The 22,947-nt window shown below is 41.9% G+C and overlaps 1 protein-coding gene across 1 annotated transcript; it reads right to left on the bottom strand.

Annotated features, from left to right (window-relative positions):
- Positions 1-13,208: 13,208 nt before the first annotated feature.
- Positions 13,209-14,871, bottom strand: LOC132371457 (pre-mRNA-splicing regulator WTAP-like). Its single transcript, XM_059932703.1, has 2 exons — positions 14,264-14,871; positions 13,209-14,047 (listed from the first exon to the last, which is right to left on the bottom strand). The coding sequence occupies exons 1-2, from the start codon at positions 14,713-14,715 to the stop codon at positions 13,987-13,989; spliced, it is 513 nt and encodes a 170-aa protein (XP_059788686.1). The 5' UTR covers positions 14,716-14,871; the 3' UTR covers positions 13,209-13,986.
- Between the last annotated feature and the right edge of the window lie 8,076 nt (positions 14,872-22,947).

Here is a 22,947-nt window from a genome sequence, read left to right on the forward strand (position 1 = left end):
TGGGTCTTCATTGCTGTGAGTGGGCTTTCTCTAGTTGCAGTGAGCGGGGTCTACTCTTCGTTGCGGTGCACGGGCTTCTCACTGGGGTGGCTTCTCTTGTTGCTGAGCATGGGCTCTAGGTGCTCAGGCTTCAGTAGTTGTGGCTCACAGGCTCTAGAGCACAGGCTCAGTAGTTGTGGCTCACGGGCTTAGTTTCTCCGTGGTATGTGGGATCTTCCCGGACCAGGGCTCGACTCCGTGTCCCCTGCATTGGCAGGCAGATTCTTAACCACTGCACCACCAGGGAAGTCCCCTCTTCTGATTAATTTATTAATTCATTATTTATTTTTAAGGTTTAAAAATTTTTTTTATTGAGGTAACATTGGTTTATATCATTATATAAGTTTCACATGTACAACATTATCTTTCTACTTCTGTATACACCAGTGTGCTCACCACCGAAGATTTAGTTTCCATCTGTCACCATATGTTGATCCCCTTTACCTATTTCATCTTCCCCCACCCTTTCCCCTCTTCCCTTCTGCTCTGTTCTCTGTATCTACATGTTTGTTTTTGTTTGGTTTTATTTATTTGTTCATTTATTTTGTTGTTGGCTCCCAGGTGTGTTAGGCACACGGGTCTGTTCCTGTCTTTCCAGCCACATGTAAGCATACTCTATCCTGCCCTACCCTGGAGATGCCCTAGCCATGCTGGCCTCTTTTTGTCTTTTTCTTTCCCTATGTCCTCCTGTCCCTGGGCCTTTTCTCCTGCACTTCCTTTTGCCTAGAAGACTGTCCTTAAGCCCTTCCACCTTCCACCTTAAGCCCTTAAGCCCTTCTCACCCATCAGTTAACTCTGCCTCTGGTTCTCAGTGCACTGTGGCCCCTTCAAAAAGCCTGTCCTACTGCACCAACCCTCAGCACACATGCCCACGTATTCACCTGCATCACCCCTTCGTGGAGGCCATCATCAGGTGGTCATTTACAGACAGATGCAATCTGATTCCGTAAAAATGCCTCCTCCAGGAGAGAGCTCTAGCGGGACAGGGATGCTGCAGTTTTTGCTCACTACTATCCGGGACCCTAGCACTGTGTGTGCAAAGAGTAGGCACCGGAAAATAACTGTTGAAAGAAGGAATCCTTCAGTCTTTCCTGTCACCTCCACTAGACTAGGCTTCCTCAACCTACACTCTCAGTAGGACCCTGAACGTTTCCTCTTTAGTCCTGTAATTAGAGACTTGGATGATTATTTGATTATTTGTCTCTTCCCCTGAGGGCCTCATAAAGGCAGGGGCCTCATGTTTACTTTCCTCATCATGGTGAGCTTAGCACAGCGCCTGCACAGAGGATGCCCTCTATAAATTTTTGTTGAATGGGCAAGCTAGGGGCCTGTTGACAAAAAGGGAGTGATTCAGAGGTCTGAGTATAAAGGCTACATAAACTGGCTCATTATCTACTAATTCAAATTTGTATTAATTTAATAAATCATCTAGTAGTGGTATTAGCAACTCTCAAGCTGAATAAAACATCACTGCTACAAACAACACCCAAGGAAATCCTTCACACTGGTCTGAAGCCCCTTCCTATGGTCAGCTCTCTGGCCAGTGAAGGTAAATTCCTTCTGTTCTAGGCAGAGGCAGATTCTCCACGAGAAGCTGAAGCTTTGGGAGTGTCACTTGCGGCACACCTTCCAGGGCCCTGGGAGGATTCTTAGCAACATGTGCACAGGGTCATATGCTTTTATAAAATTAGCAAAAATAAGATATTTTAAATCACAATTAAAGGCCCTGTCTCTATCCACTCTGACTTTCCTTCTGTCACCTTATCGGGGGGATTAGAGTAGCCATGGGCATCCTGAGGCTCTGACTAAGAGGAAGTTGAGTTGGGGACACATCGAGCTTAGCTTTAGTGGGATATGTAATTTTCAGACAATTCTATGTATAGTTAAGTCATGGCTATTAATCCCACCGTCGAAATGGCTTCTGGGAAAATCCCTCCTGCCCACGGTGACGACCTACCTAGTATTGTGACACCAAGGTGGTGGCTAGTATCAATGAAGTTCCTTCTGAGAATCACTTGCTTTGGTGCTGAAGGCTATGAAGTTATTGGTGGTGGTTTCTCTATAATCCCCATACTTCCTGATTTCCTGAAAATGGCCTTTTGATCTTTGCTCTCTTGGTCTATCCAATGGTGGTGTCAGCCTCTAACTCCCTGAATTATCGGCATTTTAGGAATTACCTAAAACACTCAGAAGCTTCTTTTTTCCTGGCTGAACTCTGACCAGGCAACAAAAGCTCTGCCTGTGGCATTGGTATAACCTTCATGGCAGAGCTGTCTCTTTGGGCACCTTAAGTGCCTATCACCCCATCTTTGTTCCCTTATCCTTCTCATGTGCCCCATGGAACCCACAGGCCAAGAGGCACACTGCTCTCTCCCCAAGACCCAGAACAATGCCCCCCAAATTGTGCCCTGGAAAAACAGACCATTCATAAGCGTGAAAAAAGGCAGACAGCAGAGTGAGGAGGAGGGAGAGAGAGAAGACGAGGGGAAGAAGACTGAGAGCAGGATGATTAAGGAAGATGATGATGAGGGCACTAGACGGACTGGCTGAGAAAGATGCAGAAAAGAGAACAAAGCTGAGCTCTTCCCTTGCCAGATGTGCGTGTGTGGAATCACATCCTTACCCAGAGCTGGCTGGGGTCAGGCGCCAAGGTGAGGACGGACCATGCTCACCTCTCTCCTGGATCACTGCGAGAGTTTCCTAGCTGGTTTCCCAGCTTCCACCCCTGCCCTCCTAAGTCCTCCTCACCCCAGCAGCCCAGGGATCCTCTTCAAATGTGAGTCAGCACATGCTACTCCTCTGCTCTCGTACTCTCTGACCTCACTTCCGTCCTCTGTCCCCACCCTCAGTTGGTTCCAGCCGGACTCGCTGTTCCTTAAATATGCTAGGCCTCCAATAAAAATGTTAAAAAAAAAAAAAAAATGCTAGGCCTGCTCCGGCCTCAGGGCCTCTGCTCAGCTGTTCCCTTTGGCTGGAAGGCTGCCCCTCAAATGTCCACCTGCTGCTCTCCTGCATCCACCGAGTCCCCGCCTCACTCAGGCTCTTCTGGTCGCTCCATCAAAGACGACAACCCTCCCAATGCCCCTTTCCTTTCTAACATAATACATAATCTATTTATTTATTTGTGTTGTCTGTCTTCTTCCACTAGAGTGTAAGCTCTAGGGCAGGGATTTTTGTTTGTTCACTGCTGAATCTCCCTCTTCAAGCATAGTGCCTGGCACAGAGTAGGAGCATACTAAATATCTGTTGAAAGAATGACCTCATGAGGCAGGTGCTATTATTAAGCACATTTTATAGAAGATAAAACTTTGGCTTGCCAGTGTAAAGTAACCTGCCCAAGATCACATGGTGAAGTGAAAGAGCAAGTGTTGAACCCAGTCATGTCTGTTTCAAAAGCCTGTGCTTATAAATGCTTCACTGTAACACAGTCTTCCTACGGCTGTGAACTGCTAAGAGCTGCTAATCGCTTCTCACACCAGCCTTTCTTTCTGGTTAAACAGACCACTGGGCCTTCAGATGGCCTTCCCGAGTTGCAAGGTGAGTATTTAATGACAGAAAGGGATGAAGAACTAAATCATAACGCATGTGCTATGTGAGGAATTGAACGAACAGCTTTATGTCCACTTGGTTGAGAACAGAGATGTGGACTTGCTGAGGCCAGCCTCACCTGGGCTGTCTCGGAGTGGAAGAGGGCTGCCTCCGCAGGCAGGATCTCCCACAGGCAGGCCAGACACATGTTTGGGCACCAGCAAGGCAGAGGCACCAAAATAATGAAAAAAATCTTTTATGGTAGTAAGTGGCTATTAGATATTTTCAAAAATGTATAAAAGGTGTTATTGTAGGAGAAGTCAGAACTTTGCTGGACTTCCTTACAGGCATTTGACTGAAGGCATTCAGTTACATGTGGGCAGCAGCATCAACTTTTCGGCACACAGAGTCTCTGGAGGTCAGTCTGACCCTGCTGGTCCTGGCTGATGGTGCCAGTGGAGTCATTTTATCTATCATTTACTTTCATAAATGGTATATGAATGTGTATGGTTTCCATTACGTAATGAGAGGTCAGTGGGGGCAAGAACCGTTGCTTTGTGAATCCTTGAGGAATAACAGTGGTGTTTCAGGGAAGGTTGACTTACTGCTGTTATTTTAAAGTTGGAGTTGGAGGTCTGAAGTGCTCCTATTCTTGCTTCTACACCTTCTCTGATGTCACCTTTGTGAAGCCGTCTCTGTCTACCTCCCTGGGCTCCCCTCCCTCAACAATTATTCACTTCCTCTTCTGCGCTACAGATATTATTATATTTATCAGATCATATCATAATCATTTTTATCCACTTCTGATTCCCTATGAGACTTAGAACTCCTAGAAGTATATGGCTTATTCATTATTGCATCTAGATTCATCCATCTAGCCCAGGGCCTGGAACAGACTAAAGGTTCCAAAATTTTGCCAAAAGCAATTAAAACCAGACTTTGGAGGCTAGAGGAGTTTCTAAGGAAAAGATCTTTTTTTTGGTGAATTCCTTCATAAGACATGCCGGTGCCTAGCATTGTTTACAAAGCAGGTCATACTGGAGCAATTGCTTCTGCGGCCCCTTGTTTTTCATCAGACCTTCTCTGCTGGGCTGCTCAGTGACACAGCAGGAAGAGGAGGCATGGGTGCTAAACTGTCCCTCAACACCTCCCCCATCATGCCCCCAAAACCCCAAAATGACAAAAAATAGGCTTGTGGTCCTTTGGGCTGCTTGGGCCTATCACTTCACTTCTCTGCTTTTCGGTTCCTTATTTTGTAGCAGTTATGAGTTGAGATGGGAGACCTAAGTTCCCTTCAGGCTGTGAAATCTGAGTCTTTGAGCCTACTCGTGGGCAATGCGCAGCCCATAATCCTGCCCTCTTCCCACTCTCTGAAGAGCAGGTCAGACCTGGTTACCTCGGAACAAGACCCACACCGACACCTGTCCTTGTGTAGCTGCTGTTTTGTGACAGGTCTTTCCTTTAGCTGGGAGTGCATTTCTCCTGTAACACGTCTGTCTTCTGCTGCTTACCTCTGTGCACTACTGCTGTATCCTTGATTTTGTGGGTCAAGCCTGCTCTCAATATTCATTTTATCCAGGTTTTATCCCTATAAAAATGATGTGATAAATTTAGAACACTGCATATACCATCACGCTATTTATGTATTTTATTTTAAGCTATGTATGCTGGTCTTTTGTCTGTTTGCTCTCAGATCTATTTTCTACCATCCTCAATCTTGGGTTTTGCATCCCTGGGAGCTACTTGTCCCAGGCTCCCTTACAGACCTCGCCAAACAGAGCCAGCGATGGAACACTGGGAAATGAGAGGAGGGGAGAAGCCGGGTTATTTCCTCCCCTTCCCTCTGTTTTAGATGGTGTCTGGCAGCATCTTGCCCATGTCTCCAGAGCCTGCTGTACAACCCTCTCTCCATGGTTCCTGATTTATCCTGGAAGTGCTGCCACGGTTCCAGATTCTTCCAAGAGGCCTCAGAATCAGGGCTCCAGTAACACTGCCTTATCCCTTCATCCCTCAAGCCCCAGGGTTGATAGTAACTTCCTGCTGTTCTCTGACCTCTCAACTCTTCCATCACCTGATTAAATTCCCTCTGCAATAGCTAGTATGGCTCCTGCAGAGTATTTTCAACTCTGACTAAAATACTCTCTCTCTATATATATATACATGAAAATATGAATATCTATATGAATATATGTGTATGAAACTACACATATGTATGAAGATACATGTATGTATGAAAACACACAGAAAAAGATCTGGAAGTTTACACATGAAACTGTGAACAGTGATTTTATGACTGGGAAAAAGAATGGGGCTGGGTTGGTATGGAATTGTGAAGGAGAATGATAGCTTTTTAAAAATAGCTTTACTGTGGCATAATTTACATATATAAGACCATAACATTCATATGTATGTATATGTGTCATTTAGCTTTTTTTTTTACAATGAGCATGTATTCACATATTGCTTATCTAATATTAAAAATAAATAATTAGGACTGCCCTGGTGGCGTAGTGGTTGAGAATCTGCCTGCCAATGCAGGGGACACGGGTTCAAGCCCTGATCCGGGAAGATCCCACATGCCGCAGAGCAACTAAGCCCGTGCGCCACAACTACTGAAGCCCACATGCCCTAGAGCCCTTGCGCTGCAACTATTTAGACCCCGCGCCACAACTACTGAAGACCGTGTGCTCTAGGGCCCATGTGCCACAACTACTGAGCCCGCGTGCTGCAACTACTGAAGCCTGCACCCCTAGAGCCCGTGCTCCGAAACAAGAGAAGCCACCGCAATGAGAAGCCCACACATCGCAACAAAGAGTAGCCCTCACTCACCACAACTAGAGAAAAGCCCGCGCGCAGCAATGAAGACCCAATGCAGCCAAAAATAAAGTAAAATAAATAAATAAATAAATAAATAAATAACATAAATAGCAGGAGTGGGGCAGCCTTAAGCCATGTAGGGAAAGCCTTGCAGGTGACACTAACATTCATTCATGCAACAAATATTTTTTATTTACTATGTGCCAGGCACTGAGGGTCCATCAGTGAACAATATGGCCATGATCCCTGCTCATATTATCTGAAGTAATTAAATACACAATTATGTCAGTACTAATTAATTATGAAGAAGAGGGCAACAAAAGCCCTAACCTGGTCAGGGAAGGCTTCTCTGAGGAAGTGACTTACTAGCTAAGAGCTGAAGGATAAGCAGTTAAAGCTTAGTTGCTAGAGGGAAATAGACAGACAATATGAGATGGTAAAGCGGGGCTGCCACTGAGTGCTTCCCTGGTTCCTGTTCTCAGGGAAGCTGTTCTAACAACAGAGTTTGCTAGAAGGTGTTCCTCGTTGGAACCCATAATGGGATGCCAGTCAACGGGAAGTGTGGGGAGGTTCTGTGGGACCAGACTTCTACTGCTGTAGCCACGCCTCCCACAGCACTGGATCCATCGTCTGCACGCCAGGTGGCTCCCACCTGGAGGAGAGGAAGCCAATGCCATGTGTCCTGTAGTAGTTGACAAGGCTGGTTTGGAAGTGGCTCAAAAGCTAAGGATGCCCTGGGGTCAGCAGTGGTAACAAAGGTACCCATGTCCATCAACCCCTCATCCTTTAATGGGAACAACTGACACTTTCTCAATCTTAAGTAGAGTGGCATGCAAATGCCCAAGACAAGTGCTCAGTCCAGCCTCCATCCATATTTCTACTTCTGAGGTCTTCTTGAAATGAAATGCTGGAACTTGTGGTAAAAAGCTATTCATGAAGCAAGTCTCATTCTTTCTAAGCTCTGTATTTTTCTCTTTTTGCTTAACCTAATTCAGATTTTTTGCCTGTGTCTCAGTCTTTCCAATTCATAAACATTTTGGAAGTGACTATAATCTCCTTGTTTTATTGTAAGTCACCAATCTCATTTTAGTGTAAGCCACCAATTATTCTGTGAAATTCAGTCACTTATAAAGTAGTCCATTGATTGCAATAACAGTTTAGTTACAGCTTGTCTAGGTCTCCCAAACTATGTAAAATCAGGTTATGTTTCCTTTGATGTCCAAATCACAAAGGTAACAACAGGATCTTAGCTTGACCTCAGTGTCCTGCAGCTATTTCTGGGCGTCCCCAACAGGATGTGTCATTCGTGCTTACAAATCGGCTGCTGTAACCACATAGGCCCACCTGGTCCTTTCTCTTCTGCACTGGCTCCACCAGGTCTGCTTCCTGCAGGACCACTTGGAAAGCATCAGTGCTGTCACTGCCCATCATGAAATCAGCACTGATGGTGCCAAGTCCACAATCTCACCCAGTGCTGCCAAGCCAGCCAGCCTTTGGGTTGTCAGAGCAGAGTGAGATTTCATGAGCAAGCAGGGAAAATGGCCTCTTCCCTCCAGCTCTGTGCTCCACTTTGGCACCTGGGATCTGATTCTACGGTGCTTTGAACTGAGAATCATAAATGTTTCTTGTGAATAGTTTTCCCAATTTCTGGCCTTCATTTATCTAACCCCTGGGGTTTAAAACCAAGTTCAAGGTTTTAAGGAGGAGACAATCTGTACCATCCCTCCAACCTTCATGGTTCTTAGCCGTGCCGGCAGCTACACTTGGGTCTGCTCTCCAAGTCACAAAACAAAAGTTCCCAACCATATTAACAGAAGCAAACAGATGCTATAGTGTCTGTGGGGGTGATAACTGTGCTGATGGGTATCAATACTAACAATCTAAAATTAGGCTCAGCTGGCCAAAATATATTTTAGTAGTGCTTAATAGTTTTAATTCACTCTAATAACTGAAATAACTAGTTTCAAGTAGATTCTGAAAATAAATCCCCCATATCACAATGTCTTTTCCAAAAAAGACTGAACACATATGCACATTTATGTCAAAACATTCCAAAGAACTACACAGGTGAGAACCTGTTTACCATGGAAACCAAGCAAGAGCTCCTCCTCAATTCTCCCCTGAGGCTGAGGTGCGCGGCGCTGTTTAAGAGCAAGGCCTGCGGTCTAGCGATGCTCTTGCCTGTGTAAGGCCCTGCTTCACCTCAGTGGGAGGCTTCCACCATTTCCTGGTGAAACTAGTAATACTGAGTATGGTCTTTGTGGGACATGGAGCTCTCAAGACATTTATCATTCTTTCATTTAACATCCACTATGTCCCCTCCTGCTAGGGGCTTTGGGGAATTAAAAAAAAGGTATAAAACATTCTTTTTAGAAGTTTACAATGTAAAAGAAGTTCATTTTTTGAGGTCATTGTGCTAAGTGAAATAAGTCAGACAAAGACAAATACTGTATGATCTCACTTATATGTAGAATAAAAAAAAAAAACAATCTCATAGAAACAGAGTAGATTGGTGGTGGAGGAGAAATGGAAGAAGGTGGTCAAAGGGTACAAACTTCCATTTATAAGAGGAATACATTCTGGGGATGTAATGTACAGCATGGTGATTATAGTTAACAATACTTTATTGTATACTTGAAAGTTGCTAAGAGAGTAGATTTTTAAAGTTCTTACCACACACACACAGACACACAATTGTAACCATGTGAGGTGGTGCATGTGTCAACTAACCTTGTGGTAATCATTTTGCAATATATACATATATCAAATCATGTTATACACAGTAAACTTATACAATGTTATATGTCCATTATATCTCAATAACGTGGGGAAAATTGATTTTTTAGTGAGCCAGACAGTATTTAATTTACATTTATGGATTCTCTCACTTAATCCTCATGTAAGGTAAAAGCTACTATTAGCTTCGTTTTACAAATGAGGAAAGTGAAACTGAGTGACTTGCTCAAGGACACAGCAGAGTTGGGATTCTATTAGAATCTTTGCTTTTATCCAATGCATTGTGTTTCTCCCTCCCAACTTCCATTAAAAATCCTAGGACTGTTGCCAATCAGATAACCAGATTCCCCTCAATATATATTTGATTTGAACATAGCAAATTCTGTAAGTTGGTACAAAACAGTTTCTTCACTGACTGGTAAGAATTGTCAGAGTAGTCTCACCACATTACAACGCTCCAGTTTCCTGTGCAGAAATCTGGATTAAAAAGCTTTAAGTTCTTAAAAAGTAATAGTGCCTTTTGGGACTTCCCTGGTGGCACAGTGGTTAACAATCCGCCTGCCAACGCAGGGGACATGAGTTTGAGCCCTGGTCTGGGAAGATCCCACATGCCACGGAGCAACTAAGCCAGTGGGCCACAATTACTGAGCCTGCGCTCTAGAGCCCGCAAGCCACAACTACTGAGCCCAAGAGCCTAGAGCCCGTGCTCCACAACAAGAAAAGCCACTGCAATGAGAAGCCCGCACACCGCAACGAAGAGTAGACCCCACTCACTGCAACTGGAGAAAGCCTGCGCACAGCTACAAAGACCCAACACAGCCATAAATAAATTAAAAAAAAAAAAAGGTAATAGTGCCTTTTAAATATTACTACTGGTTATTTTTATAACTATTAGGGTATAAGTATAGACAAAGGAAGTTTTCACAAGATGTTTCACTAAGATGTATAAGCATTTCAAAGAACCAGATTGTAGTAACTACATGTTATTTCTCTAAATTTGATAATATAGAAATCTATTTCTGATAAAATGACAATAGTGAGTGATTGTTTCCCTTCAGGGAAACTTTTAAAAAAGGCATGGCAAAGCTCTGGCCACTACAGGACAGGTTTAAAGTTCTACTAGGGGTTGGGGTTATTAGATGTTGATGATGTTGACGGGTTGTTAGGTGTTATATTAAGACTCATGCTAGGTGATGAGAGACAGCACAGCACAGTGGTTAAGAGCATGATGCTGAAGTTCAGATCCCAGTGTTGCCTTTTACTATGTTGGTGACCTTGGGCAAATTACTCAACCTGTCTGAACCTCAGTTTGCTTATCTGAAAAATGGGGAGAACATTACCTACTATTATGGATTGCATGTTTTTGTTCCCCCCAAATTCACATACTGAAGTCCTAACCCCCAGAGTGGTTGTATTTAGACATGGGGCCTCTAAGGACGTAATTAAGGTTAAGTGAAGTCCTAAGGGTGGGGCCCTGATTGGACAGGATTAGTGTCTTTTAAGAAAAGACACCAGAAAGCTTGTTCACTTTCCCTCTCTGCACAGGCACAGAGGAAAGGCCATGTGAGCACAGTGAGAAGGTGGCTGTCTGCCACCTAAGGGGAGAGCTCCCACCAGACACCAACCTTGCTGCTGGCACCTTGATCTTTGGACTTCCAGTCTCTAGAACTGTGAAAAAGTGAATGTTTGTTGTTTAAGCCAGTCTATGGTATTTTGTTATGGCAGCCAGAGCAGACTAAGACACTTACCTTGTAAGGCTGTTGAAGGATTAAATGAGTTGATACACTTAAAGAGCTTCCCACAGTGCGTAGCATGTGGGAAGTCCTGTGTGAGGGTTAACTAGAATTGCTGGCCTCAGATCTGTGGGTTTGGGTTTTGAGAACGGTGATGTTGTGCACAAATGTGGCATACATAATTGTACATGGGCACACTGAGTTCTGAAAAACAAATTTGAGAAATTAATTTTAAATTAATTAAGTGGGAAGACATTTACATTCTAAAGTGAACTTAGGCAAAATTAAATGTGCCAGCCTAGGTTAGGGCCGATATCTCATGCCTTCCTCCACCTCTCCTCAAAAGTTTAGATTCATGTTAGTTTAAAAAGCCTTCTTGCCCCTCTCCCTCCCCAATAAAACCTCAAACCAACTATAAGTAAATTGTTATGGGTCTCTGGGGAAAAAGAAATCGGAACAGGAAATATCTGGATAGATAAGGGAAGCCTGTAAAACATAGATGATGGTTGTAATTTTAGGAATTCCAATATGAATGGCATCAAGTCAAATTCTCATTTTAAAATAATAGAGGCCAGAATGCTTAAATGTTAGTCTTTAAATATATTTTTCCTTTTAATGTACTAAATTCACATATATATGATCCTTTAGTCTTCAGGTAATTATTATGAAAGTCAACTTAGGATAGAAGAATCATTTTCTATGAAGGATCAGAAAACACTATGAAAAAGAAACAACTGCTTTCAATAAACATTAAAATATACTTTCAGTTCCAAAGTATCATTCTTTACAAGGGAGGAGGAAGAAGAGTTGGGAAAGCAGGAGAAAAAGAGGGAGGGACAAAAAGAAATAGAGAGGAAGGGAAAGGGAGAGAAGAAATGGAAAAACAAGAGAAAGGAGGAAAAGGAGCAAAGAGAAGGAGAGGAGTGAAGAGGACTGTAAAAAAATTGGTTATGAAAAAAAAATTGGTTCTGTAGCTTTGAGGGGGCTGTTTGTTAAAGTCCTTTGTAAAGTTCGGGGGTGGGGTGGGGTGGGCTGGGGAGGTGGAGAGGAACAACATTCTCTTCCAACCTTTTGAAATTTAGATGAGCTCATTAATCAGTTCTCTCAGCTTCCACTGCCCAGACCCTGGGAAGAACAACCTTTGGCCTGTGGACACCAGGCCCTCCAGGCTTGGAGATGCAGCACTCAGGTCTAATTTTAGCAGTAAGATTTAGACCAGTGAATAATAGTTGTACCCTCCAGCCCCAGCCCCTCCACACTCGTCCAAGCTTAAGGATGAAGAAGGCCTTTCCTGAGCTGGGTGGTACCATCTTGCCCACCATTTGCGGCCCTGGGACTGGAGTTCTGTGAGCTACTGTCTCCATAGGGCTTAGGTCCTGACAGAGGACCACACAGGTGGCGAGTATGACAGACAGAAAGAATGAGAGCACTATCTTCAGCTTCCTTCCTTTCTTCTTGAGGCTATGGTCCAGCAAGAATATACCCTTCTAGGTTTTTATAATTTGGGAGTAGAGACAGAAAATTTTAATTAAATCATTATTTACATGTACAAAGTGTTAAGCATTAGGGATACAGATAGGCACGGGAGAAGATGTCAGAGTCCCTGCCTCCTTAGGTTGATATTACAGTGGGGGAGGCAGTAAAAGCCCCTCCTCTGCACCGTATTTTGTACCTCTCCACCCTAACCAAGTATGTTCACATCTTCCAATACACACTCTGACTCCTGCTCCCTCCTGGACTCTCCCTCTCCTGGCACCAGAGCAAGAGGCTTACCTTGTCCCTGGTCTGGTCTTCAAATCCCTAAATTGTAACTGTAGATTCATATGCAGTTGGAAGGAATAATGGAGATTCTGTACACTTTTCACCCAGTTTCCCCCGGCTGTAACAACTTCCAAAGCTATAGTACAACATCACAACCAGGAAATCGACATTGATACAATCGACCGATCTTATTCAGATCTCACCAGTTTTACATGTACGCTTTTGTGTATGTGCATATTTTGTTCTATGCAGTTTTATCACATGTGTAAGTTTGTGTATTCACCACCACAGTCAAGCTACAGAACAGTTGGGATTTATTTTTAAAAGAAACTTCTATGATCTTTTGCCCCTTCATCTTTTGCAGTGCTTTTCAAACGGTGCTCCTTGGAATCCTTGGAATTCCACCCCCTCTACCTGACTTTAGTCACAGCAGGTTCATGTATATCTATTTTATATTTTGGGCTTCATAATAAGCCTTCATCTGGAGAATAAGTTCCTAGCTTAAACACAATAAGAAAATGGAACTGATATCTATAGCAAATACAACTTTGATATTTAAATGATGTTACCTGAAGAGAGCTTTATACTTTTTTTTTTTTTTTTTTTCAAGGCACATTTAATTTAATATCAAGAGTGCAATACAAAAGGCCCAAATACAATGAAGGAACACATTCCCCCATTAACACCAACGACAATGCTCTTTCAACATGTGCCTGTTGAATGGAATGGGGATTTAATAAATTTCACTACTGAAAAAAATAACGCAGTGAGTCTCATCACAGCTAATATCCTTATACAATCTAGTTGTGAAATGAATGTTTATAATGCTTCAAACAGTTTAGACCTGAAGTTTGATACCACACCTTCATTATTTGTACAGTCCTCAATAAGATTATCTACAGTATTAGCAACCATTCAAAGAACAAACCATTGAGTAAAACCACATTGATTTAAGGCTCAATCAAGTAATATGGAGCCCCAAACTAAATGGTTAAATATATGAACTACTTGTACTGACATCTATTATTTGATTCTCTCATGACTATTAAGTTGGTTCTTAGCAAATAAACCCTTTAAAGGCAAAATTCACCTCATTTGAGTTTGACCCAGAAGTTCAACAACAATCACGAAGTCCACAGTCTTATTGGCAAAACTGATATACAGTGTCTCTAAGTCACTATGCTCAAGGTTAAGAGCGATGCATATTCCCTCTTTACATTTACTGGAATTTTACATGTTCAATTCATGATTTTAAATCTCTAGGTTTTCATTCCTCCAAACTGTCTGAAGACACAGTGTGCCACAGACTTAAGACTTCTGTTTCTCCCTCTATTTTCTTCAAACAGAAACATTTCTCAAGTGTCTACATGTTCTAGAAGGGGAATTTTTCGGAGGTGGCCACTTCTTCGGAATAGTCCGACGCCATCAGGCCTCTGAAGCAAGGGGAGGGGGAAGAGAAAAAGCTGAAACACAAGGTTCATCTGGTAAGTTTTACATTAACCATTACAAGCTGGACAGTATAAGAATGTGGCTTTTTGGCTCAAGAAGTCTGAGTCTTGGTGTGGAAACGAGTACTCGGCTGTCCCACCACAGCTTTCTCGTAGTGGGACTGTCAGGGAAGTCTTGACTGGGGAGTATGATTTGTTTACCTATCAGGCGTAAACTTCCAGGCACTCAGTTCATTTTGGGCTTGTTCCAGTTTGTCTTTAGTCTGTTCCAGTTCACCTTTCATTTTTAGGAAAAACAAGTTGATCGCTGGGTCTACCATTGTTGATCTCAGTTGGGCAACGCTAGGCTGCTGGACTTGCTTGAGGTACTGGATTTGAGTAGTACACTCTTGCATCTCTTGCTCCTTGGTTGCTAGTCGCATTACAAGAATGTTTTCCCTGCGTGCAGACTCTTGCTGTTGTTGCTTTAGTTTTTCTTCAGATTCCCTTAAGCCAGTTACATCATTAGAGTTAAGATCTGTGTACTTGCCCTCCAAAGCTTGCACATATGCTTCATATTGTTTCCACCTGAGAATTAATTCATCTCGTGCCATAACTTTGAAGTCTGTTTCACTCAGTCGAACCTTTTTAGGAAGAGGTTCCTCGTTGGTCATCTTGAATCCTCTCCTGACGGAGGCCGCGCCGGCGCCGCCCAGTCACATAGGCTGACTCCGCGCTGCCCGGTCGCTGCCCTGGCCGCCCGACCCCGCTGCCGCCGGTCCCCGCGCTCCTCCTACCGCCACAGCCCCGGCTCTCCCCTTTATTTGCAGGTCTCGAGCTTTATACTTTTTGAAGGTATTTTTCAGTCCATTATCTCTCTTAAGTCTTAAAACAGCTCTGATTAAGTGACTAAACAAATGAACACATGAAACAAATATCTATACAAACATCTATACAATCTATCCAAACAAACAGTAGTTGAGGGAAGTTTAAGACAGGCACTTCACCTGAGCAACTTCTGCACTCCTCAGCTAGGAAGGGCAGTAGACAGCCTGAAATATTTCCCACTCCCTCCCTTGGCCAGAGACCCCACCAGAACTGAAAATGAAATCCTTTTTGTCATAGGACAGGATTTGTTCTGGAACAGGTGATTTCAGCATTGTTCCAAGTAGTTTTACAGAAGCTCGGAAGCATTGTATAAGGTGGATCCTTTCGTGCTCATCACATGTCATGCAACAGGATTTGTGATGAATTCCATGAAATCTCATAGGCTTTAATGGAAAAATTTACAAAGCAAGAATGAACAAGAAAAGAGAAGAGATGGGCCAAGGTTCTCTGCTGGACACGCCATGGGTGGACATTTCAGGGACGAGAACTTGCCCCCTTGCTGTTCTCCTTATAGAGCAAGAGTGAGAATGTCTTAGTCAGCTGGGAGATAATCCGACTTCTTGTGTATCATCCGATCTGGGGTTAGATACCAGCTCTTAACTGGAGTCACCTAGCAAAGCCGACTGTCCAGCACCTGAGGACCTTGAGTGCTATGGAAGGGAGAAACTGGTCCCTCGAGAGGTTTGGGGGCAACCCCTCCTGCAGGGAAGAGGGGAAGAGCCCAGGTCTCAGCTGGCTTGTTGCTCAGACAACCCAGAATAACCAACCTAGGTCAATTTTGGCCAATCCTGACTGTGGCACCACGAATCTTTTTCATCTTTATACCTCTAGCACTTAGCATAGAGCCCGGCATATGAAAGGTACATGAGCAATGCCTGATGATTTAATAAGTAAATGTGCTTTTGCACCAGCTGAAAACAAGTGATTTTGTTCTTGCTGATGAAATGATAGGAAGACTAATAATACACGTCGGTGCTTACATTTCTTGAATCTGTGGAAGTCTATGTGCATGCTCTGAATCTGTTTTGGTGAAATGTCTTTGAAGAATCCACAACTGTATGAGAAGTCTCCCTGGCTTAAGCAAGACCTACTTTTACTGAATTTCTACCATTTCCTTGCAGCTCTGGCAAATAAGGCAGTGTCTGGGCTCTGAGACACTCAGTAAAGGAAGTCTCTGCAGGTGGCAGCTGCTCTGGAATTTCCCACAGCCAGTCCTCTAACAATCCTCTAAAATCTTTAGTACTTTGATTGAATTAGATGCAGAGTATAATGGAAAGTTAGCCACTGTTTGCAATTTTTTAATGAAAACAATTTGAAAAATTACATCCCTTAATCAGTTTTCACGGGGACAGTGATTCCTAATCTCTTCCTCTCGGAAAACCCCTTTTAATATGATTTCCCCCACAAAAACCCCTGTTTTGAAAGAATCTGTTTATAAGCAAACACATTTGTTAAATCATAATGAATTTATCTTCCCAAGAGGAAACCAAGGAATCAAGTTTTGCTTTTTTTTTTCCTAACTAAAAATCATCCTTGAGGCTTGATTTTGAGTAAACAATTACTTTAAGCTTCCTGACAAACTGAAAATAGCTAAAGAAATTCTCCCCTGCCCCCTCAGACGGTGGTTATTATTTTCCTAAACTGGCAGGATTCTAGATTTGAAACTAGGTTCCAGAGGGCACCAAGAAAATATCACCCATTTAACAAAGGCCTGTGACTTCTCCTAGGTCTTTTGCTATCGATTTACCCTCTTTGCTGGCAATAAATGCTCTACTGCAGCAGTTATTCCTGCCTAAGTCTAGGTGTCCTGCTGAGTGATGAGATTTTTGTCTGCCAAGCAGATAGAGGCCACACTTTACTCCCAGCCTTCTGTTAACAAGACATCACTGGAGGGTCAACAAGCAAGCTGGTCTATCCAGAGCCCTCACCTAGCCCTCACTGTCCCGTTGAGATGTAGAAAAAGTCACATGTCTTCCTTGAACCTCTCCACCAGGGTTTTGCTTGATTTGTGGTATGAAACTGTTACTTCAGGATGGGGAAAAAATTCTCAAGCAAGAGCATAATACAACAGTAAGTAACACTATTTTCTAAAAGGGAAAAAGAGCATTTTTATTACCTTCATAAATTGCAATAGCACTTTTTGGTGGAAAGATTAGAATAAATAGGAGCTTGGAAATCTGACCTTGGCTGGTATAAGAATAGAGAGAATCTGGTACTTCTTAATTTTCCATTCAGGTTCTCAGTGTTCCAGGAAGCAGTGTGTTCAAGTTTCTTTTCTCCATTTAGTTCTCCTGAATGCCCAGCTTCAGTGCCCAGGCATTGCTGCCAAAGATCCTGCTGGCACATTCAGCTGCCATTCAAGGAAACAGCCCTCCACACCGCCTTGCACTTGGAAGTCTGTCTTACAGCATAAAACAGGTGGAAGGACATTGTGCCTTTAGAGTTCTACTGGCATGTCTTGCTACTGCTATTGCCCAATGCCAAGAATGACAAAAATCTTTTGTGTATGTTTGGGGGTGGGAAAGACCAGATATTACTGTGAATAGCAGTTAACTTGCTATTTGGACAAGATTCCCCAGGGCAGCTGTTGTAACTCAGGCAGCAATAACTCTAACACTTGGCTCTGTTGCTAGGATGGATTGACAGAAACTTTGGACAAACCATTTAAAAAATTATGCTCCCATGACACAGTTGAATATATCACAGATCAACTTAAAGACTGAATATTTGCTAGTATCATACTAAGGAAGTACAATGAGCATATTACTCAACTAGGGTTATATTTACACTTCCATTTTCATTCTAATTACCTTCTGCTTTCAGTAGTCTTTAGTATCTGTTGACAAAAATGTGAACTGACACAAGATTTACACTCTATAGCTACAATTGAGACAGGATTACCTTTTTTATATGCTGACAATCTTATTTACACTAACAAGTTAGTCAACTTCACAATGGAATTATAAATTCTAACTTGTGAATTTGCCAATTATTTGTTCTTAGCCAAAGACTTGAACCCATGTTTAATTTTCAGTCTTGACACACACATGTACACATACATAAATAATTTTTTTATGTTTTGTATAAAGAAAAAGATTATATTAGTATTGATATTTAAATGGTAGTTATTTTCATTGAATTAAATTTATACTTTAGTGGAAGATTAAAATGACCGGTTGAAATAAATTATTCCTAGAAAATGAATTTGCAACATAAAGTTACATAAATCTCAACATTGTCAGTTGGATCTCCTCAAGATTCCCTAGACCTTATTAATGTGCATCAGTTTTTAAAAAACAGTTGCATGGTTTTGCCTTCATCCTTTCCTTTTTTGTTGAACATATCCAGACCAATAATAAAGGATACGATTTCCCCCATTTCAAAATCGGTTTAGCATGGGCATTATTGATACAGTTAATGATCCTGTATTACCAGCAAAGCATAGAATTAAAATTGATCTTGGCTTAAATGGACTTATTTTAATTTGGTTATTTGATCGCAGCTGGAAAGTTGGACACACAGTAAGAGCCATCTGGCCTGCCCTGTCTCTGTTCATCCTGACCACTCACTACTTTGGCTTACCTACTGCGTCTCTTCTACTTTCTCATAAGTGCCCCATCCTCCCTGAGTCAAAGCCCACATGGCCTCAGCTATGGTACTGGCCAATCTGGTCTGTCATGCCCAGCAGCTGCCACTCACCTGTGCCAGCCTCTCTGTCATTCCTGGTGCCTGATCAGGCCCAGCAGTCTCTGCCAGTTTTGTTGTCTACTTCCTAACCCATGCCTCAACAACTCCGGTGGTGGGTGTCTTCTTCTGCCATCATATTTTCTCCAGCACTCTAGCTTTCTGCCTCTCTTGGCAGCTATCGGCTTAGCTGATGGCACTTGCATGCACCCACATACCGATAAAGCCAAACCACAAGATAAACTTTTGACCCTACCGCACTGACTTTGGTCCTTCCTCTTTGGACATACCGCTGGAACTCGATCTTCCTGGGATTTCAATCTTGGCTTTCTACTTTTTCTTTGAGAATTCTTTCCCCCTTGATGCCCAAGGAGGAGCACCCTCCTCGTTCCTGCTCTAGGAACTTACAGTAAAGGTGATGATGTCTCCTGCTTTGTGTTGCCTTCTCGTTACTGCCTCTGAGCTGTGCCAGCTCAGTAGGTCCCCAGGCTTGGCCCAGAGTCACTTGGATGCTCTTGTTACCACCTGCTTATCTACCCTCCACAACTGCAGTGTTCTTGGACAGGTTGATAGTGTTGCCTATGTTCATCTGCCTAGGGTTTAAGGCAAAATACATCTACAGATCAGAGCAAATGTGACTAAATGTAAGTGGGAAAAATGAAACTTACTGTGAGGAAAGAGTTATGGGAAAGGAGGTGGGATGAGAGGATCTAAGTGGAGTTACTAGTAGGAGCAAGTAAGAACAAATAGCAGTGAAATGAAAGACTTTGGTGGTGGGGAATGTGAGAACAAGATCGTGAGTATTAAGAAAGCTATACTTGATCATGAAATCCTACCTACTCAGAGCCCTGACATTTGACTAGTAACATGCCTTACACACTTAATGGACATAGTTTAACAACCCATCCTATTTAATGAATAAATTTCCTAGAAGAATTAATGAGAATAAAATTAAGAAAGGAAGTTCCCTAATTCCTTAAATATAATTTGCAAAGCCTGTGGGGATAAGGCTGTTATACAGAGCACTAATGGAAGTCTATAGCTTTAATGTGAGTTTTTAACATAATTTTATCATATCCCCAAGAGATGATATAATTGGTGCTTACGAGTTCAAAAATCTTGAGAAAAAATGGACTAAAAGGTTACAGGATGAGGATGGTTTTCCACAAAAGTAGATGGTTTTTTTTCTGAAATAAGGCAAAATAGTGCAATTCCCCATAGCAATAAATTAGGGGAAAACAGGCTGTTCAAAGGCAAATCATCATAATAATTCATTATTCATGTAAATTTATATTTTTTAAGCACAGTATTGACAAAAAAGCTACTAGATACTTGGGCAATCATCAAAATTTACTTTCACAGCTTTTAAGCACCTATATTTTTTCTATTCCTGATCACACTTTTAAGTTTACTTCAAGGTAAATGATGGTTTAAAAGGATTTCCTATTGCCTCTTTTGAATTGCGGACAGGAATTAGTAGGAGTAGGAGGATGAGGGAGGTACAAGGGGCAGCATCTCTGGTTACTACAAAGCTTCCAATGTTATAAGGAAGATTATATTTTTGATTACACTCAGCCATTTTCCAAACTGATAGTTATTTATATCTGCAATTAGGAATTTAGAAATCCTCTAAAATGAATGGTTTTACTTTTTTGATAAAAAATCGAGGGAGGATTCTACAGATTGCAGCTTTAATAAAAGAGCCCTATCCTTGTATCTGAAGGGCCCAGGAATACTAAACCAAACTGCCAAATAATCTGAGGGTGAGTCTAACACCATATGCTCACATCCATAGTCCTTATAATTTGCCTACGTAGAGAGTCCCTACAATGTGCTCCTGAATCCACATGATGAAATGGATCATGGAAGTGGATCCTATTTCCCCATAAAAGCAATGTCATAATTGGGATAGGGGCTATCACCAAGGACTCAGAAGTAAATAGATTATAGATGAGAACAAAATGTGTTATGAAGGCAAAATTATAACTATATACATATATACGAATTTAAATAGTTAAATATAGTCCATGCCCTTAAAGAATGGGTATTCATACATTATGTACTTTCCTTATCAAAGTATTGTAATAAAAATTTATTTCATACAGAAAATGAAATTCTAGTGAAGCATATGACTTAAATTTTAAGTCTTTATAATTTTTATTTAAATATTCCATAGATCATTGAAAATTAGCACCAAGATGCTCTGGTCCAACTGATTCATTTTATCTATGAGGAAAACTAGAGTCCAGAGAAGTTAAATAAATTGCCAAAGATACCAGAGTCAGGACTAGACTGTAGGACCACTCACTAACTCCTAGGATGAGATCTCTCCACCTTATCCAAGTCAAACAGCTCAGTGATGTATTTATTGGTCTTCATAACAAATAGAAGTACTGTTGGGAAATTACTTGAATAGCTCAGGTCATCTTTAAAAACTACATGAGAAAGTGTGAAAATATACATTTTTTTCTTAGTTTCTCCATGGTAAACAGATGGGATTAAAATCATGGCTATGTTTCAAAAAAATTGTCTGTTTCAAAAAAATTCTTCACTCTTTCCACTAGATGGTAAATTTCTGTATGGACAAACTGTCCAACAATTTAAGCAAAAGCAGAGAAAACTGAGCTATGGGTCTAAATTAAAACAAGTAAAGATTGTTGGTGAATGTACCAAAATGGATAAATCTTAAAAATATGAGATTAAGTAAAAAAAGCAAATTGTAGAAGGCACACACAGTGTGGTGCTATTTTTATAAAAGGTTAAAACATTCATTTATCTATATATTTTTTGTTTGTTTTTGTTTAGGAATACATACTTACGTTGTAAAATATAAGAACATACATGGGATGATAAACACCAAATTCATGGTAGTGGTTACTTTTAGGGCAGGATGATGGGGAGTGGGGTTGGGAGAGATGTTACAAGGGATTTCATTTGTACCTGAAATGTTTTAAATGTTTTTTAAAAAAATTCTAGGTAAAGAGATCAGGCAAATAAGGAAAATGTTAAAATTTGACATGGCTTGGTTTCTCTGGTAGCACAGTGGTTGAGAATCCACCTGCCAATGCAGGGGACACAGGTTCAAGCCCTGGTCCAGGAAGACCCACATGCCTCAGAGCAACCAAGTCCGTGCACCACAACTACTGAGCCTGTGCTCTAGAGCCCGCGAGCCACAACTACTGAGTCCACGTGCCATAACTACTGAAGCCTGCATGCCTACAGACCGTGCTCCACAAGAGAAGCCACAACAATGAGAAGCCCGTGCACTGCAACGAAGAGTAGCCCCTGCTCAAGGGAACTAGAGAAAGTCCGTGCGCAGCAACGAAGACCCAACGAAGCCAAAAATAAATAAATATATAAAACTTCTTTAAAAAAATTGTTAAAGAAAAAAAAATTAACTTGGCTAGATACTGGGTACCTGGAAGTTCATTATATGATTCTTTATAGTTTTCTGTACTTTGGAAACACCTCATTATTAAAATAAAAAGGAAAAAATGATGGACTCAAGTTTCAGAAAGAGGGGATAACATATCTGTATCAATACATTAGACATTTAGGAATATTTAAATAAGTTTTTAATCTAAATCTTTATACAAGTCTATTTATAGATGAAGAATATTAAGATTTAGCCCCATTCAAGAGTTATGTAACTCAAATATAAACTGGTGTTCCATGGAGCTCAGCCACTGCAGAGCCTGATTGAACAAAGCCTAAGTCTAATCCCAGAAGCCTTGGGAGATAATGAAGCCTCTGGGGTGGAAGTGGCTGCTGCCGTTTGGCTCCCACACTCTGTAAATACTCTTTTTTCGACAGGAGAGATAGTGCAATTGATGTATGTGATAGCCAGAAAAGGGCTTTGACCCATGACTGGGCTTGGAGGGTTTTGTGTGGATTTGTCTTCCGGTAGGAGGATAGCTGAGATTCATCCTCTCTCCCCAATCAGCAGTCAGATTCTTTACTCCTCTCCCCTTCTGCAGAGAACTGTGAATTCCATGATTTTAATTCTCTAACTTAGGATCCAAGACCCTACCTTACTTTTTACTCATCTATTTGAACATATTTTATTTTATTTTATTATTATTTTTAAAAAATATTTATTTGGCTGTGCCAGGTCTTAGTTGCAGCATGTGGGGTCTTCGCTGCAGCTTGTGGGATTTTTAGTTGCGGCATGTGGGACCTTCAGTTGCTTGCGGCATGTGGGATCTAGTTCCCTGACCAGGGATCGAACCTGGGCCTCCTGCATTGGGAGCGCAGAGTCTTAGCCACTGGACCACCAGGGATGTTCCCTATTTGAATATATTCTAAATGATGTATTCTCTAACTCATGACTGTAT

Source organism: Balaenoptera ricei, chromosome 9, assembly GCF_028023285.1.
Source record: "Balaenoptera ricei isolate mBalRic1 chromosome 9, mBalRic1.hap2, whole genome shotgun sequence".
NCBI classification, from domain to species: domain Eukaryota; kingdom Metazoa; phylum Chordata; class Mammalia; order Artiodactyla; family Balaenopteridae; genus Balaenoptera; species Balaenoptera ricei.

Bases quoted from the DNA above. Each gene is read 5' to 3' on its own strand.
- LOC132371457 (XM_059932703.1), bottom strand. From the start codon at position 14,715: ATGACCAACGAGGAACCTCTTCCTAAAAAGGTTCGACTGAGTGAAACA. The intron at 14,048-14,263 runs GTAAACAAATCA...CCCTTGCTTCAG, and splicing joins TGGAAGTTTACGCCTGATAG to AGGCCTGATGGCGTCGGACT.